The sequence below is a fragment of the Hipposideros armiger genome, unplaced genomic scaffold, assembly GCF_001890085.2.
Source record: "Hipposideros armiger isolate ML-2016 unplaced genomic scaffold, ASM189008v1 scaffold_358, whole genome shotgun sequence".
Classification (NCBI taxonomy): domain Eukaryota; kingdom Metazoa; phylum Chordata; class Mammalia; order Chiroptera; family Hipposideridae; genus Hipposideros; species Hipposideros armiger.
Genome location: NW_017731708.1, coordinates 842,958 through 863,231, shown reverse-complemented (window position 1 = coordinate 863,231; position 20,274 = coordinate 842,958). Strand labels below are relative to the sequence as shown.

Sequence of the window (20,274 nt, the reverse complement as noted above, 5' to 3'; positions counted from 1 at the left end):
TACTTTTTAACTATTAAATCATTTTCTTTTTCACACTTCTCATGTTTTTATATAGCATGTCTCAATTGCCTGAAAGGCAGCTTAGGTAGGTGGTCTTACACAACTACATAAAGTTGGCTTTTGGGAAATTCATGAATCATAAAGATCTGGGTTTCCCCATAAAGAATCATCTTAAAATACAGGCAAGACTGCTGGGCTTATACATTTACTATGAGTACAATTCTCAACATGAATTTAGTGCTGAGAATGAGTTGCACTGGTACAGTACAGAATTAGAAGTCCTTAAATCAGGATAAAAGAGGACATCATGGCTAGTCAGCTCCCTCTGTTTTCTGGGCTGTCCCAGGTCCAGCACACTCCTAGCAAAGATAAAGGATAAAGTGCAGTGCAAACACTTTGTTACTAGAAAGAGGAAACACTTTGTTTCCCCCCACCACCCCTCAGCCCAGCCTAATGAACTAATCAAATTTAAACCTGTGTTTTTGAACTGGCAGTAAAAGAATGAATTAAGTCGTTTGACTAGACATCTTTATAAGAATGGCAAAAGAATAAAAATTACAATTCTAAGCTGGAAGGAGGCACCTGAAAAGCATAAAGCCTAATTCAGGAGATTGGCTATGGACAGATGTCACACCAGTGATAACCTGACTTCTAGCTCCTAAGAGCAACCAGACTCACCTCACCAGACTGTCAATGAAGCTCACAACTTGTTCTCTAAGGACTTCAAACTTGGTTGGCTTCTTACTGGTTCTTCTTAATTCCTTCATTTCCAATAAGGACTGTGGATGAAAGAACATACTTTTTCTGGTGATTCTGAGGAAGAAAACCCTTCAGAAGGAACTCTGGTGCACAGGCAGAAGCAGCTGATGCCTTCTCCATAAGAGAATGTGCAGAGAAAGAACCAGATCGAAATGGGTTGTGTTTAGTTTTTATTTTTAAAGTCTGGACAGAATCTCTCTTCCTAGGTGTTTTGCTTCAAATAATATCAAGTGAATTTTCAGGGAAAGAGGAAAAGGGCAGTTCACTTCATTACTAAGTTATATGGCAAAGTGCTCATTCTCCACAACCCATTACTTCATTTCAGAAGAGGACTTACAAGAAGAAAAAAAACACCTTGCCTTTCCGCCATACTAACAGAATAGATTCCATGTGTTTTGTTTTGCTTAGACTGAAATTTTACTCTACATTTATCATAACCTGGTATCATGCTATACAAATAAGGTTCTTTACTTTGACAACCAAGATTCTCAAGTTAGAACTATCTGAAAAAGATTATAGTGGGTCTATTATAGTGTGGCTCAATTTCTGCTCTGTGCTTAATATGCATTTAAAAAAATCAAGAAAAGGTATCTAAAACTAATGAGTTAGGCTCTTTTGGATGTCTCAGTTTTATGAAACAGAAAAACAAATAGATCATGTAAATAATCAGTTTGGTTTTTGCAACCATGTTCTCATTTTCCCTTATTACTAGTTAATTTTCTTTTTCTCTCTGAGGCTACAGGAACCAGTTTCCACCTATGTTCACTAGTAAATTCCAGACTGAATACATGAAGAATGAAGATGGCAGTGGGATAAACAGGACGTTCAATTTATAAGTGAATCACAAAGTCGGCTTTCTTCCTGGTTGTGGTTTAAAAAGGAAAATAAAAACATTCAGGCAGAGTTAATCTAGAGCACACACCAGAAAAAGGGAGTGTCACATGATGTAGTTGAAAAGAAAAGAAAGTGACCTGACCTTCTGAAGATGATAGAGGTCTGTCTTCTGCAGCCCCTTTGACTGTGACCCAGAAGTATCTTCTTCCTCTTTAGCTTCTGCATTAATACAAAACCAATATAAAGCAACCAGGGTAAATCCATTCAAGTCAAGAGAACCTACATTTCTACTCCAAGGGAAATAAAGTTGCATCTTTTTTTTTTTTTTAATGTGGCAAGGGATCAAGGGTCCATTAGATAAATGATTTCTTCCAGAAACTGGTCAACAAATATTACATAAGTTATGCTGCAGAGAGGTCTTGAAAAATCCAGCTACTGAATTTTAAAAATGTGACCACAATGAAAACCAAAAAGTACAAATAACACCCCTCCCCCCTCCCCCAGACCAACAGCAAAAAGCTCCAGATCTTTGTGTTGTTATAAACAGCTTTTTAAAAAATGAATTTAAATTGTATTCCTTTGATTATGCCCAGATTGTAGACAACACAAAGCTACACCCTCGCAGGCTTGGCCTCAACCTTCCAATGCATCCAATGCACTGTGTTTAACAAAATGCTATTTGAGTAATCAAGAGTGTAGTCCGTGCAAGTTCTAAAATAATCTACTTAAACACAAAGTGCACGAGGGTTCCTCAGCAAAGGGGACAGAAAACCGCATCTGGTAACAGGTGTAGCTGTACTTCTGGGGAGCATGAGGCTCCAATGCCCTCCTCCTAGCGCAGGGCAGGTGAGGACCTCACACTCACATGGTCATCTGGCCTAATCTCAGGATGCAGCTGGACAAGCTGCATTGTTCTCAGAGAATAAATTTCTTTGTTGCTATGGTTAATTCTTAGATCCAGAAAGATATAATTTGAGTTTAAAATGTTTAATAAATTCTTTGTCCTATTTCATTAACATATAGCAGAGACTTAAAAATAAATCTGATATGATGCTCTCACCTACTTAAGCCTTCAATTGTAATTTTAAACCCAGACCATAATACATAATAATTTAAGGAACTGGGGATAGTATATAGTCAAATATTCCTACTTGTCCAACATAGGGGGTTTTAATTTCACTTTTATTATTAGCAATGTGTCACTTTTGAAAATAGGGAAATACAGACATCTCTTCAAGACACTGGTTTTGCTTCAATTTATAAAATTCTTTGTTCTTTACACTATTAATCTTAATCTCTAACCTTCCTATTAAGCTATAGTCCTTTATTTGGTACTAGCACATCACAGAATTTGTTCATTAGCTTACGTTACATGAACTATAATTAAAATTATTATATTTGCATTCATTTTACAAAAATCCCTAAGTCCAATTTTGTAAAAGGTTGAGATTTAGCTAATTTATCTTATATTCTTCTAAGTCTTTTATCCCATTTATGTCCTTAAGGGTGGCCCCTCACTGTCCCAGGGACCACAATTGCGGGCGCGGGGGAGGGGGTGCACATTTATATTGTGAATCTGTGAGAAAAAACCGAGCTGCTGATTAAAAAAGGTAGGCTCTAGTCTGGGGTGCTGCCACTAGCAAGCTGTGGGTCCTGAGCAAGTTACTTTCTCTTCCTGGGCTTTAGTTTCTGTATGTCGCTGGACTCAATGACCTCTATGATTAACAATTTCCAGCCCTTCTGAAAAGTAGTTGCGCTCATGCTACACTGCAGAAGAACGATGCCTACACACAACGTGGAGGAGTACTTCCTCATTCGGCCTGCTCATGCCACTCTAGTCAGACAAACTTTCTCTTTCATCTTCCATTGACTAAGCACTCATCAGGTGCCTAGCACTGCAGCTAGGGAGAGATATGGAAAGATTTCAGCAAAAGCAGTTCCCTAAATCCAAAGACTTTTCAAGACAAAGAACACATACGAGCATTCCAAGTAAAATAGTTTCACCAGGCCATGTCTAGTCCATCTGTGTGCCTATGCATTATTCAAGTTGCCTCTTTTCCCCAAATTCCATTAAAAATTTCCCTAAATAGGGGTAAATAAAAGATGCACACTTATTTTGTTTGTTTTACCAAAAGAGTAGCATACTTTGGTGCTAGAAACAGAGACAGAGCGCGAGAAGAGCCCATGAAAAGTTAATGATAGGTATCTGTGGTGTCCTATGAGAACAAAGTCCTGGGGTGTCAGAGAACAGAGCACAGCTACCTGTACACAATCAGGCACCCCCAGCACTAAGCAAACATAAATGATCATGTGGGGGTTATGAAGATAAAGGAACTGTAACCCTCCAGCACTGAGGAGTGCTTCAGTTCATTTACACTGAAAGCGTCAAGGTTTTGCAAATTTGATTAAAGTCAAACCTCATGCAGTTTGGTAATCAGCATACCAATGAGCCTTGCTGCTGTGAAAGCAGTTCACAAGTATTCATTTTTCAGGCTTACAAATGATTTAGCAGTGTTTTTGAAATCTATAAAGAACTTGATGAAATGCTCAAGAAAAAAAAAATCTAAAAGCAGTCCTTAATTATGATGCCATTACTCTTTCCAATCTTTTTGATTTTTTTTTTTTAAGGTAAGTCCTCCAAACTGTTCATCAAGAGAAAGAATTTTCTTTTTCCTCCGCCCATTTGATGCTTTTCATTGTTTAAACCAAATCTAGAAGAGAACCACTTGGCCTGTTTGTGATTGTCGAGATGTGATATTCTGAGGGTTGGTATACTGATATCATGAACTACTTTATCCCTTCATCTCTCAACACATCAGAATGTGGGGTTTTCCATGTTATTTTAGTTAAATGGCTGTATAGCCAGTAGAATTGGCAAGATACTATATTCTCACCATCAAGGCTCTGAAACTGGGCCAGGAACTCCTCTATTCTCTTTGCTGTGCTGCCAAGCTGCTTTTCAGAAGAGGACTTAAAAACATTGAGACATTTCTGAAGTATGGTCATCAGTTCATCCTTTGCCAACATCCTAGAACAGAATCAGTGACAGGAGATGTAATATAACAGCAAAATTAATATAGTTAAAAAATTATCAACACATTAAATGATTCTTGTCAGAACAAACAAGATGGTATAAATTCTTAATTTGAACTTTTTTTTGAGTTTCCTCATGTATATGACATTCACAAGTATTCAGGAGAGTTCTCATAATAAAGCTCAACTTAGAAAATTTACAAATATTTGTGTTTATAGTCTGGCTCTGGCACTTACTACGTTTGTAATATAGAACGAATTACTAAATACCTCTGATCCTTCACTTTTTTATCTATAAAATGGAAATAGGAACTCGTATTTCACAAGTGAGATGGAGGCTTAAAAACTAAATGAGAGGTTGCATTTGAAGAATCTAACACAGTGCTTACTTACCACACAGTAGGCATTTAAGGTTATTTTCCCTTTCCTCTAAATGTAAAGATGAGACAAGAAATGTCTGCTGAGGATAAACACTTACGCTAAATGGAGGCTTGCTTGGAAGGACCAAAAAAGTATTACAATCATTTCTCTAATTATTACCATTTTAGCTATACTTGACATTTTTATGGGTTTTATAGATATCAGTCTGAAATCCACTTAACTTTAAATAAGGTAGGAAATTCTGCTTATTTTATAACACAGGTATGGTTGTGTAACTCATTCAAGGCCATAGAGGAAATAGTTGTTAGAACACAGATATTCTAAAATCAGGATGATCTCAGAGCCTTTACTTTAGAGGATCTCTCCACTAAGATTATGTTCAGTAACAGAATGAAATGCACTCAATTCAATGTTAGTAATTATTAAGTGCCATGACACACGTACACAAATTCTCAGCAAACCAGCCTAAATCATGAAGACTACAATGATTAAAAGTTCCTACATTAATCATGAAGAAACAACCAGACAAACCCAGAATGTGGGCCATTCTGTGAGATAACTCTTCTGTTTGACATTTTTCATAATAAAAATTGGGGGAAAATATTAATATTACTAAGTTAGGAAAAAGAGATATAAAGCTAAGATTATGACAACTGAAAAATTAAGCTGGTTCCTTCAACTAAAATTTAAATGCAAACTGAAAAATAAAAAATGTCATACAACCAATAAATATAGAAACTGGTAGGGGTGGACAAAAGGCAAACTTTTCCTTAGTTTTAAGAAAACATAGAAAATCTTCTCTTCTTCCTTCTATAACAATGAAATAATTATCCAAAGTATAATCTTTATCTGTGAATGAAGGGCAGCTAACGGGTCAAAGAAAACTAAGCCAACACATTTAATTCTTGATTATGTTTCAGATCAATTAAAATTTCTGGCTTTCTGTTGCCCAGATGGAGTTAAATTGTTAAGCGAGTTAACTCAAACTTAACACTTGAACAACCTGTTATACTTGACCTTTAGCCCTTCTCAAATAGATAAAATCAGCATTTCCAGGGTCCAAGGAGTCACTAGCACTGACTTGCTCCAGGGGGCAAAAAGGCTGAGGGAATGCTGGTGGAGGTCTAACCCACATGGGCAGCACCCTGAGGTCTAGCTGCCCAGGCTACAGGCCAACACACTTCATATCTATTTGTAGCTGATAAAATGGAATTATCTAGGAAGGTTACACCCAGACTATTATTCATTTTCAGGATGAAAAAAAAAAAGAAAAGCATCATGTCATATCATTTTGCAATCAAACTATTAATCATAACTTTTAATGTGGCACTGGATTGGAGGGAGTAGATCTTTCATCTCAGATGTGAACTTCCAGAGATTCAGATAGTTAACCACTCTTTTTATTCTTAGCCAAAGATTATGCTCTTATAATTTCTAGAGTAGGAAAAGATCTTTGGTATATAAAACAAGCCTTGAAGTAAGGCTGATTAGAGGTAACAATGTGATACAACCAATAAAGTCATTAATTAACATTTAATTGAATTAAATATACATACAAAGAATTAACAAAGATGCCTGCTATCAGTTGTTCAACATCATTTTAGAGTCAGTCACTATGACAAATTAAGAAAAAAGAAGCAAGTGGTATAAACATTAGAAAGATGAAATTTATTATTTGCATATAATGTGACTGTAAGGCTCAAAAATCTAAGAGAACTGCAGAAGTATTAAAGAGTATAAAAGGATGTGTGACTATAAGACAAATACAGAGGGTGCCAAAAAAACGTAAACACATTTTAAGAAAGGAAAATTGTATTTAAATTTTAACAATATATACCGATAACAAAAAAATGAATACAAGTCACGTTTGACTTCTGCAATTACAAGAGCAGCTCAAAGTGATTCCCATCAGCGTCCAGACACTTCTGAATACGGTGAACTATTGCTTGAGCAACGCTGACCAAAGTGTCCACTTGTATACATTTTTTGGCAACCCCGTTATATGTGTATGTGTTTATACACACATTAATACCTTACATGTACATAAAACAAGTATCTTATATTAAACTTTATAACAGAAAAAAAGAGCATGTTCAAAATAGCAACAAAAACCATAGAATACACAGCAATACATGTTATAACAAGTATATAACATATTAAAAAATGAAAGCCCTGAATAAACATTTAAGTTCTAATTCTCAATATTGTAAAGATACAAATTCGTTCCAAATTAATTTACACTTTTAATGCTTTGAAACAAAATTCCAGTGACCAGCTTTTTAAAATTCAGGAAAATTATTCTAAATGTTATCTGGAAAAATATTGTTGTTACTAAAAAAAAGAACAATGTGTAACTTCTGTGTGTGTAGTGGGGCTATTAATATATCGAAGGTATAAGTTACAGTGATGAAAGTCGGATGGTACTTGTATAGGAATAGGTAGGCCAGTGAAAGAGAATAAGGGTCTAGAAAGAGATCAAGGTATATATAGGAATTTGGTACATGACACACAGGTAGCATTTCAAATCAATGGAGAAAAGATGGAAGTACTGAAAATAACTCATTTGAAAAAAATAGATTACCTCAATATATCAGATAGAATAAAAATGTGAGTATGGTGTAGGAGTAGAGGAAAGAACTACTTCATCAATCATAAAATACTAGAAGAAAACAAAGAAAGATACTGAAGCCTCATAATATCCAGCATCAGTAAGAGTGTGGGGAGACAAATACTGATACATTGTTGGTGCAAGTGTTACCTTGGTACAACAGTGTTTATATTTTAGACTCTGAAAGTCTATACCTATGTATTTATTTTCTGAAAATAATTATACAAATGTGCAAACACACATTCTCAACCTTAGGTGATTACTATTTGTAACAGTGAAGAATTAGGAACAGCCTAAATATATATCAAATTAAGGACTCTTAAATAAAATGTTACTTTCAAAACATGGGCTATTACATAGCAGTGATAAACAATGAAGTAATACTAGTGATGACAACTAACATTTTATATGTACATACATGTACCAGGCGTCATTTGATCTCCACAACACTGTATGGTGTAGGTACTATTATTATTCCCATGTTAAGAGATAAGAAAAGAGAGGCACAAAAAATTTAAGTAATTTGTCCAAAGTCTGGTAATGGGCAAAGCTGGGATTTGAACCCAGTCTGCCTTCATCTCCGTGCTCTTTCTGACCATGCTATACTGCCTCTCAAGACACTATGTCCATGGCAGAATATTAGGTGCAAAACAAATAACTACCATGAAAAAAACCAACCAAAAAAAAAATCCAAAAAACAAAAAATACAATTTCCGAAACACTGTATGAGTATTATTTAGTATATGTTTGTCCATGGACAAATATCTGGGAGTACACATTGCTAACAGTAGATGACTGGCTTTAAAAAATTATATAACACAAGGGATGATATAAGAAAAGGAATGTTATGGTTTTCATTTAGACTACTATTAGAGTGACACCAACACTTTGAACAAACCAAAACTAACTAAACACAATTAACTGAGAACAACTAAAAAATGAAAAATTAATCCTGAAAAGTTATATATATTACCCCAAATGAAAAATTAAGGACTGAGTCTAGCCATTAGACTAGCATTTTTCAAAGTGGGTTTTCAAAGTGGGTTTGAAACCATTAGTAAGTCATTAAACCATTAATTCAATAAAAACTTAATGAATGCCTACTGCATACCAGGCACTGTTCTGGGCATTTGGGATACACCTCAATGAATCAAAAACCCAAAAAGGGGCGGGGTTGGGGCACAGACAATAAACAGTATCTCATATTACTATATATGTTAAAATTATTATGAAAAAATATTGAGTAAAGGGGGAGAGTGTGGGGGTGGGGAGTGCAGGTAACTTTCAATTTTAAAATGATTATTAAGCCTCATTGAGAAGATGAATTTGACAAAACATGTGAAGGAGGTAAGAGAGTTAGCCATACAAATATCTAGAAGAGCTTTTCCTGGCAGAGGATAAAACATGCAAAGGTCCTACAATAGATATATGTCTGGCATATTAAAAAAGAACAAGGAAGCCAAGGTGACTGAAGTAGAAAGAAAGAGACCAAGCAGAAGATGAAATCAGAGAAAGGCTGATCATGTAGGGTCATTGTATAAACTGTGGCTTTTACTCTGAGTGCAAGGGGAAGTTAACTGAGAGTTTTGAGCAAAGGAGTGACATTATCTGACATATATGAAAAGGATGATTCTATCTTGAAAAAAGCCTGTTGGGGAGCATGTGTGGAAGAAAGGAAACCATTTAGGAGGCTACTGCAATAATCCAGGTCACAGATGATGGTGACTTGGTCAATGGTGGTACCAGTGAGGGAAGATGGCAAGAAGAGGTTTGATTCTGCATATATTTCGAAGGCAGAACCCAGGCTTTTGGCTTTGAATAATTGGAAGAATGGAAAGACAGCAGGAAGGTTCTAGGTTTCAGGGGGGGAAGATAACACATTCAATTTTGAAGATGTTTAATCTGAGATGTGTATCAGGTATCCAAGTGGAGGTGTTAAATAGGTAGATGGCATAACAACCTGGCATGCAGGAGAAAAGTGTGGGCTTTTGACTATGCCCTGGGGAACTGTAATATTAGAATGTCAGGGAGAAGAGAAACCACCAAAGAACACTGCGAAGAAGCATGCAGTGAGGTTAGGAGAAAAACCCAGAGTGTCTGGGTCTTGGAAGTCATTAAGGAGTGATGAGCTGTTAAATGCTGATAATAGGTTAACTAATGCAAGCCAGAGAACTGACCATTAGACTTAGGAACATGGAAGTCACTGGTGACGGTGACCTTGATCAAAGTGGTTCTGGTAATGTGCAAAAACCAAATCAGTTAAAGAGAGAATGAAAGGAGAGGAACTGATTTTGAATTTTGTGTGACAACGCTTTTGAATTTTGGTGGATTTCATCTAGCATGTTGCTTCAAAAGAAAGAGAGTAAAACTGGGAAAAAGAAAATTAAATTAAAAAGTCTGAAAGCCACCACACTAGATTACTTTGAAGAGAAAGGAAAAAACACATCTAAGATAGGTCACGTTAATGCAGAAAAAAAGCTATTTATCTTTAACCAACTTGATTAAGTGATTATATCACTATCAGGTAAATGGTCCAAAAAAGGCTTGTGATACTGAATGTGTTAAAGCTTTACAGACTGTCATAAAAAATGTTTCCTTAACTAAGACAGAAAGAGAATCATTTAGCAATCATTAAAAGGAATCACCCTGCAGGGCAACAGGGTGTTCTGCTTCATCGTGCAGAAAGCCAGTCATTTCTGGTTAAGTACTGATTATATATATACATCTGATTGAGAACAGGCTGTAAGGAGAAACCGGTCAGTCCATGGCTAATGCAAAGATCTTCTGAATAATGAGTTCTCAAGCCCCTCACAGACGTTACCATTATAAAACAGCTTCCAAAAATACTCAAAAACTCAAACCTGTAAATGTAACAGTGAAGACCAGAAGAAAACAAAAAAAGCTTACAAAGAAAACATTCACAGAGATTGTCTTCTTCAAAGACAACACAACAAAGCAATCATTTATGATCATAACAAGTAAAAGAGAAACCAAAAAGATGCGTAATGCCTCCTAAGGCTTGATATTTCATTTCAGATACCACTTCCTCCAAGAAACTGCTTGACCTTCCAAACAGAGGATAACTGTCCAGTCTATTAATTCCTTAGCACACAAGAGCTCACCTATTGCAGCACTTATTACTCTGTATTGTAATTACCTGTCTACTTGTCCACCTAAATCTCTCACTTGGCCAAAATTCAGTGTAGATAAGAATCAGGGTTGTCTCTGCCATCAGAGCAGTGGCTCCACAGATCAAGCACAGAAAAGCATTTTTTCAATGGATGACCAAGGCAATGGCCATGCGCTGATAAAGAATTTCATGACCTCAGGACTTAATGAAGAATAGTTTGTCTATTCTCAAATTGGTTCATGTTGAGGAGCCCCTGGAAATCATGGTGCCGTCTGTAGAACACCATGCTCTTTTTTGAATGTCAAAATGAATAAGATTAATTCTATCACATGGTTAGAAACAACTTTAGTAAGAGAAAAAAAAAAATATATATATATATAACTGATGAATTCATTATAAAAGTATGAGTTCACAAGAAACCAACTTTGTCAAACTAAGTTTAAGCAGCTATATCTGAGTTTTTAAAATTAGTCTTTCTTAGTTACTTTTTCATTTTACTAGCAGAAAAGTGGCAGTGGGCACTAACTGTTTAATAAAGAAAATCTAAAACTACAAATTTAGATATTTTGTTTATTGCGATAAAGCACTGCTCACTATGAGCGCTGAACACCTTACTCCAGTTTTAGACTAGATCAATTTGAGATCAACTGCCTAAAGTCATTCAGCTTCTCTCTCCACAACTAAGACTTTTCTTTTTCTTTGATGGCTTAATTTCTTCCTCAGTTTTTTGCACCCTTTTCTTATTCCTCTTTATTTTCTAGAACAGTTTTTCTCAAAGTGTGGTTCCTGGACCATCTGTCCAAATGTGACAGATGAGTGCTTGTTAAGTGCTGATTCCTGCTGACCATCACACTGGGGTTCCCAACAGTCAGATTCAAAATCTTTGGGGAGAGGGCAGAAATTTACACATTTAATACACCTTAGCTGATTCTTATGCACACTGAAGCCTGAAAACCATTACTCTAAAAAGAGTACTCTCAACATCTTTTGCTTTAAAGGGAGCTTCAACAAGTCAGCTGTTTGCCTGATTTCACCACATGCCAACAGATAATTGTGGAGGTACCTGATGTGATGTAAATCCAGGACTTGCAATTCCTGTTCTAAAAGAAATAAATTATATTTTAATGGTGTAGTCTCATAGATTCTGCATGGATAAATCTAGATAATCAGAAGTTAGATTAGTGCTATTTAGGAGGCATCTCATAGACTGTGCAGCTGTGTCATTTAGATTCCAAATCTTTAGTCTCTCTGAAGTAAGCTAAAGTGATCAAATGTTAATATTATTACAGGGGTCATGTTTTTTCAACTCAATGAAAGCTGAGCTGACCTGCTAATATATTACTGTTTAACTCAAAAGACTTACTCAGAAATTAGAATAATTTCTTTCAGTATAAAGTAAATTCCTTCAGCTATCAATCAACTTCAATTTACAAATCTGTTTCTGTAGCAAGCTCATAAAGTTACACTTGGGATAAGCATACTAGACACTGTGGCTCCTTTCATTTATGGCCGCAGCCTGTGCCAAAATGACTAGCGTCAGGATTGGGGAGAGGAGATTGAGCCTACAGAAGCTTGCTCAGCTGGCTCATTTTAAAAATTTGAGTACGCTCTGAACATGGACTATTGGCCACAAACCCATATAAATTCCCTTTTATACCACCACTCAAATAATTGGAATAGGGCTGAAAAATGTTCTGAACTTTGAAGGTTCAGATTTAAATTTCATCTCTGCCAACTGCAGAAGTCATTCAATGTTTTTGGCTTTGGTTTTCTTATTTGGAAGAAAATGGGCTAACTCTGCATGGGTAATTCTTGATTGATGGGGTGGGGGCAAAATAAATTCCCCTAAGAAAGGGGGCACACTTTTTATTATCTCCAATTCAAGAATCGTTTTCACAGCAATCCACTGCTACAGATGTGAGGGTGCAGTACTCTTCAGGTCCATCATGTTCCGATAAGTTGAGGATTCTGATTTAGATCAGCCCTTAAATTGAAGCAAGGTTTTTAGAATTTCAAAAGTCTGAAAAATTCTTGATCTAGTGTTTGGTTTCTAGATGGCTGTTTAGAGATTCTCTCCAATAGAAAGGAAAATTTTTCCTCTTACGGTCTTTCATAGCTGACTAGGCAAAGCCAGTGTACTCACCCAGCTCACTGCTGAGTTAGCATCATTTTTACCACTTCCTATTCCCAAATGGTGTTTTAACTTAGATACATCCTTATATTGGGTCATTGGAAAAGTCATGATGCATGTTTGCAACAGATGGCACTAGTTCATTTTTGGAAGTACTAGTCATTCGCATCATGTTATTGCTATGTCATTTGACAGCTGACAGTTCTAGCTTCATTCTAAAAGATAATTGAGCGATTTGGTTGAGTTTTGGAGATTTTACAACGAGTTGAAGATGGAAGACCAAACTGTGCATTTTGCCATATTTTACTGTTTTACTTCCACAAAGGGAAGAACGCGTGTCAAGCTTGTGAAAAGTTGCATGAAGTTTATGGTGACAATGCTCTACAAGAACGTCAGTGCCAACGATGGTTCACGAAATTCCGTGCTGTTGATTTTGATCTCAGCGACGCTCCTCAGTCAGGGAGGCCGACCAAAGTTGATGATGACAAAATAAAGGCATTGATCAAATCAAACCCACGTTACACAACATGAGAGATTGCAGAAACATTGACCATCCATCATTCAAGTATTCATGACCACCTGAAGAAGCTGGGATACGTAAGCAAGCTCAACATTTGGGCTCCGCAGGAACTCAAAGAAATTCATTTGACAGCACATATAAACATCTGCAATATGCTCATTAAATGTGAGGAAAATAATTCTTTTTTGAAGCAACTGATAACTGGTGATGAGAAGTGGATTGTTTACAACAATGTGGTGCACAAACGGTCTTGTTCCCAACGTGATGATTCACCTCAAAGAACATCGAAATCAGACATTGATCAGAGGAAGGTTATGCTCTCAGTGTGGTGGGATTTTAAAGGTGTTGTGTTTTTCGCATTCCTACCAAGGAACTAACTAAACGATCAATTTGAATGTGTACTGTGTCGGCAATTGGAGAGTTTGAACGAATCCATCATCCAGAAACGTCCAGAGCTTGCTATTTGTAAAGGAGTTGTGTTCCATCACGACAACGCGAGATCACACACAAGTTTGATCACCCGTCAAAAATTACTGGAGCTTGGATGGGATGTGTTGCCACACCCACCATACTCGCTTGACCTTGTACCGTCAGACTTCCACTTGTTTTGCTCTCTTCAAACTCCTTGCGTGGTAATAACATTCAATTCAGATGAGGCTATGAGTCAACACCTTGTTCAGTATTTCACAAATAAAGACAGGCCCTCTATGAATGAGGAATTATGAAGCTCACTGAAAGATGGCAAAAGGTTATCGAACAAAATGGGCAATATATCATTGATTGATCTTTGTTCTTTATATAAATAAATGACCTTTGAATAACATAGACAAAATATATCATGACTTTTCCAACAACACAATATAATATTTGGTTGAGTGAAAAATTAACCAACTCATATTCTGTATAGGGATGTGGTCTTCAGGTTCTAAGAACTGACTGACTCACAGAGGAAAAGTTAGAGAACACACGCAGAACCAGTGTACTCAAATTATGACATATTATAAAGGCATACCAACATGCTCCCCACATACACATCAATATCTGCTGCATACATATTTAAAATAACTGTGATATAAAATATTGTAGGACTTTTCCACTCATGAATACGTAACAAACATTTTTGCAAATTATGACAAATTCCTTATAAATACTTTTAAACTATTTAACTGACATATAACATTATATTAGTTTCAGGTGTACAACATAATAATTTGATATATGTATGTATTGCAAAATGATCACCACATTAAGTCTAGTTAATATCTGACACCACACATGTTACAATTTTTTTTTCTTGTGACGAGAACTTTTAAGATCTACTCTCTTAGCAACTTTCAAATATACAGTATTAACTATAGTTACCATGCTATACATTACATTCCAGGGCTTCTTTATTTTATAACTAAAAGTTTGTATCTTTTGACCACATTCACCCATTTGGCCACCACCCCACCCCCAACTCCTAGCCTCTGGCAACCACCAATCTATCCTATCTAGGAGTTTGGTGCTATGGCAGGATTTTCTTTTCATGGCTAAATAACAATAATAATTATATATATATTACACATATAGTGTGTGACAGACACACACACACACACACACACACACACACACACACACACTTTCTTTATCCATTCATCTGCTGATGGACATTTAGGTTGTTTCCATGTCTTCACTGTTATAAATAATGCTGCAATGAACATGGGGGGTACAGATATCTTTTTGAGTTAGTGTTTTCATTTCCTTCAGATAAATACCCAGAAGTGGAATTGCTGGATTATATGGTAGTTCTATTTTTAAATTTTTGAGGAACCTCCACAGTTTTCCATAGTGGCTGCACCAATTTACACTCCCACCAACAATGCATGAATGTTCCCTTTTCTCCACATCCTCACCAACACGTTATTTTTGCCTTTTTAATAATAGCCACACTGAAAATGTGAAGTGATATCTCATTGTATTTTTGATTTGCATTTCCCTGACGATGACTGATGTTGAGCACCTTTTCATGTACCTGTTGGCCATGTGTATGTCTTCTTTGGAAAAATGTCTATTCAGATGCTCTGCCCACTTTTTCATCAGACTGTTTTTTTCCTATTGAGTTTTATGTATTCTTTATATACTTTGGATATTAATCCCTTATCAAACATACGATTTACAAATATTTTTTCCCATTCTGTAAGTTGCCCTTTTATTTTGTTGATGGTTTTCTTTTCTGTGCAGAAGCTTTTGTTTGATGTAAGCCACTTGTTTATTTTTGCTTTTGTTGCCTTTACTTTTGGTGTCAAAGCCAAAGGCATTGCACAGACCAACGTCAAGATTACTGCTTATGTTTTCTTTAAGTTTTATGGTTTCAAGTCTATGTTCAAGTCTTTAATCAACTTTGAATTGATTTTTTGTATGATGTAACATAGTGGTTCAGTTTCATTCTTTTGCATGCAGCTGCCCAGTTTTCCCAACAACCTTTATTGAAGAGGCTGTTTGTTTCTTCACTGTATATTCTTGGCTCTTTTGTCATTAAGTAATTGCCCAAATATGTGTGTGTATTTCTAGGCTCTCTGTTCCGTTCATCTGTGTCTGTTTTTATCACAATACCATACTGTTTTAATTACTATTGCTTTGTAACGTAGTGTGAAATCAGGAAGCATAATGCTTCCACCTTGTCTCTCAAGATAGTTTTGACTATTCGGGGTCTTTTGTGATTCCATACAAATATTAGGAATTAAGTACTTTTTAATTGTTTAAAAAATTTAATTATTTAAATATTTCACCAAGTAGTTCTATGGTTACTTAAATAATAAAAGGGATTTTTCAAGAGAAATATTGCCTTTGAGGTACTTAAGAAAAGTAATTAAAATTGGAACTGTTACTAGACTATGTTTCTAACAGTACCTTAGTTTTTCTTTCTAAATAACATTCAGTGATCATTTTATTATTTTCTCTCATAACTTGAATTGTTGGCAGACAGGTGATGGGAACGTCTGGATTCCTAAATTCAGGTGATTCTTAGAATGTCTAAGCTGACAAGTGTCCCTGACTTTTCGTCTACCTCTAATCTGTACAAAGGGGAAAAGAAATCCAGTCTAAAGGTTCCCAGATTCCTTCTCTTGTAGCCGACTGTTGCCTGTCCTTGCTGTAGCTGCTATATCTGATCCTTAGTGGTTTTTATATTCCTATGTTTCTGACCTCAGCTTAGCAAAATGACTGAAACTTTGCTTTTATTTATTGCTTCCACTTTACTGAGATCCCTAAATCCACATTTTAGATCTTAGCAAAGAATAGTGGAAGGTACAACAGCTTTGAAGTCAGGCCTGGATTAGAATCCTAGTTCCATCAACAGCTAACAGCTCTCAGGCAAATCACTTAAACACTATCTGTGCTTCGGTTTCCTCAACTGTAAAGTGCGGTTAATGGTATCTGCCCAAAGATGTATTTGAGTATTAGACTAGAAAATGTACTGAAAGTGCCTAAGGCAGTGCCCAGCACAATGTAAGCCTTCATATATGGTGGTTACTACTATCACCATTATTATCATTGCTCATGTTTTCTTACCCTAGTGTGGAATTGGCATCCTTCATCTTTGACTTGTACCCCAAGATTATAGTGCCAGGGAGATGCAGAAGGAAAAGAACAAGTCCCTCCCTGACAAAGGAATCTGTGAATTTGGGCGTACCCAATAGGAGAAGGAAGATAATCACTGACCATGAAGGTTAAAGAGGAGACCCAGCAAGAAGAATCAAGATAGGTACGTTAACTTGAACAAAAAGCAAAAGAAGTTTCAGAAATATTCCAGTTGAAGTATATAAATACACAGAAATCTTTCATTAGCACTTAATAAAATTAATTAAAACATAGCTTTTCAGTGGCAATCTAGTTTCCATGGGGAGTTATTTTTCCAGATAGCATAAAATTAGTGTCCTATCTTAAGTTGCACCTGCTAGATCACTAACATTTGTATTATTAAGTCTCTGGACTTAAAGTGCTTTCAAAGTGACTTTTCCTCCTACTATGCCCATCTGTTCTTTTCTTGTGAGTCCAGAGGAAGACAAGACTTAATAAATATTCAGTTCCCAGATTTCTTTATATTTGCATATAAGCATTTATGTCCACTGAGGAAAATTATAAGACTATGTGCAGAAACTTAACTCACATTTGATTTTCCTTTTCTTACAGTCCAAGTGGTAGTTATTTTTATGGAAAACTAGAAAGTCTCCACACATATAAGAAGTAAAGCCAAGGGAAACAAATGATTATAACTTTAAAAGGTACATTTTTCAGGGATAACTGATCTTTAATGTCTGATAATAACTCTAAGGTATCTTATATATTCATATAATATTAGATAAATAATTTACAAAAGATCCAATGTTACCGTGGTCAGAGCCAGCTCAGGTGGGAGAAGGCATCAAGGCCACTGCCTACTGGAGGTTACTACTCAAGGTCAGCAGTGGCCTCCTTCACAGGATGTATTTCACCTACTGATGTTGCTACTGCACCCAGCTAGGTCAGGGCCATGGTGAGGTTGCTTTCCATGAGCACTTTCCTTGTCATGACATCAAGCTGGCTAGATTAAAATTATCCATACCTAAGTTCTCCTCGTGTAGTGTTAGTATTTCACTAAACAAACATTTGTTTTACTTTAAAAATCACAAGTTCAAAATCAAGGTAAAAGCAGAAAACAAATGGATGGTTGCTACATTAAAAACACCATAAGCTACGATCACAAATTCAAGATAGATACAAATATTAGACAGAACAGGCTAGTTATGAAATTCCTTGGTAGGCAGAGGTCTGGAGGAAGGTGTTACTTACTGGCAGGCTTAGAGAAGACTAAGAAGAAAAAAAACAAACTACCTCAGCAGCTGCAAGGCCGATGCATACTCCTCTGATTCCCATATGTTGTTTTCTAAACACGTGCAGTACAGCTCTCTGATCTGTAAGTAAGCAGCACACTTTTAAGGAGCCAAAAGCAAAGGACTAAGTTTGCACACTACTAGTGTGACGAAATTATAAATGTTCAAGACATAAAATTAATGTTATTAAAAACAACCATTTTCTTTAGATGGTAACAGACGTGGCATATATCACATGGATCGGGCTTTATGAGAACACCATTTATGTATTGTAAAGGCAAAATGAGACTATATTGGGACTGGCTGTTATCACTGGTCACTTTCAATAAAAAAATGATAGAAATGATAATATGATTATTAAAAAGAAGGTTTAATGTCAGAAATTATCTTATAAACAAGTCATTTACATATTAATTCTCTAAACCTTTGAGTAAAGGATGCAAAGATTTAGGGATACAGAATTCTTCATTAACATCCAGTCTACAGATGGCTCGTAGGTTTATGGTATGACACAAAGGCCAGCAGAGCATTATTTCCAAGAAGCAGAAGTAAGTTTCCCTTTTAGTTCCTGGTGCAATGCAAAGTTAACCATTAAGCATTCTCAAACAGATTTTTTCTGTTTCACTATGGTGGAGAATTAGCTCTCTGTTTAAGTGATGGAAAGGTATTAAATAAAGTTAAAATGCTTTAGCACAATATATTGTAGGGGAAGGAACACCACTGGATTCATGTGGTTGTTTCTAGTTGTGGCCATAGAACAAAAAAATTACCAGTACAGATGGGATGGACTTAGGTTGTGCACTCACTGCAAGATTTGGATCCATTTCAAATTCTGATGCCTGAATGCTACTGAAGTCAAACCAAGAAACTACCAATATTCTGACTTCATAGATTCTAAATAAAGAAGTTTTAGTTACCTGTCGACCCAATGGGTACTTGGGAAGAGAAGAGGTGAACTGATGAAGACATCTCAAAACCAGGAAGTAATTTATATGGTAAACATGCAGATTTTCTAGTAATAACTGTGTTTCCTCCTAAAAATCACAGAATACATATGTAAGTCGGTAATTTTAAAAATAAAATCTATTTCATAGATATGAAATATAATTTCTGGAAAATGATGAGAAGATTCAAAATTAGAAATTAACCTCCTTAATTCTGAGAATTTATAATTCACACAAAAACCAGGATAAAGGCTAGGTATTTCCGATTTAGTATCAAATCTGGTGGTATTTTACACATACCAAAATTAATACTGTAAGTAATTTCCTCCTATCTACAGCACTGCTACAATAACTTGGCCCCCCAAAATACAAGTGTGCAAAACAGCACCTTGTTGGATGCCTACCTGTGCCAGTCCCTGGTGCCACAGTGAAGTAAGCCTATTACCTCTACCTCACTGGCATCAGGAGAGTGAGGAGATAACCAGAGAGCCCAGGACCAATGTAATTAACAGTTGCTGGGGTTCCACTTACGATGTATGTTTTTTAAAAAGTACTGCTAGAGTTGTGCTTGAAAGGGAAGAAACACTGTAGAAGAAACACGACAGGTGATTCTGCCTTTTGTTGAGAATCTCCAATATGTACTGGTTTTATTTATTTTATCAATTAAGAAAAAAATAGTGAAAAAGAGAAATCTGAAGCCAAGATCTATAATTTAGAAATATAATCCTAAGTATGATATGGGAGATAGTGTCTTTAAGAAACCTATGGGATGACTACTCCTACAAATTCATCTCAAAAGGTTTTTGGGGGACGGTGGGGGTTTGTGGGGAAGGAACATTGTTTTCCAGAGCTTTCTGAAATAGTTTAGGAGTCATTTTGAAACACTGCATTCTAGCAAATATTTTTCAGGCCTCAAATGCTTTCATAACTGCTTACTTCCATAATGTTTTCTTAAGAGGATTATGATCTGTGGTATGGTGTAGGGACCTGGCCCACACGCAGATAAGCTGGCAGCGGTCAAGATCTCCTGGCTTCTTGAGACGCTGTGTACATGACAGCCTGCCAGGTGATTTCTCCCACG

The 20,274-nt window shown here is 36.1% G+C and overlaps 1 protein-coding gene across 3 annotated transcripts in view; it reads right to left on the bottom strand.

The window, feature by feature from the left end:
• Positions 1-20,274, bottom strand: part of ORC3 (origin recognition complex subunit 3) — a 53,764-nt gene that overhangs the window by 7,397 nt on the left and 26,093 nt on the right. For all 3 annotated transcript variants that reach the window (XM_019661704.1, XM_019661705.1, XM_019661707.1), the window contains exons 12-16: positions 19,167-19,283; positions 18,251-18,330; positions 4,488-4,621; positions 1,736-1,812; positions 679-779 (exon numbers count right to left, since the gene is read on the bottom strand). In XM_019661704.1, the coding sequence (XP_019517249.1) occupies positions 679-779; positions 1,736-1,812; positions 4,488-4,621; positions 18,251-18,330; positions 19,167-19,283 (509 nt within the window). The remainder of the gene's footprint in view (positions 1-678; positions 780-1,735; positions 1,813-4,487; positions 4,622-18,250; positions 18,331-19,166; positions 19,284-20,274) is intronic.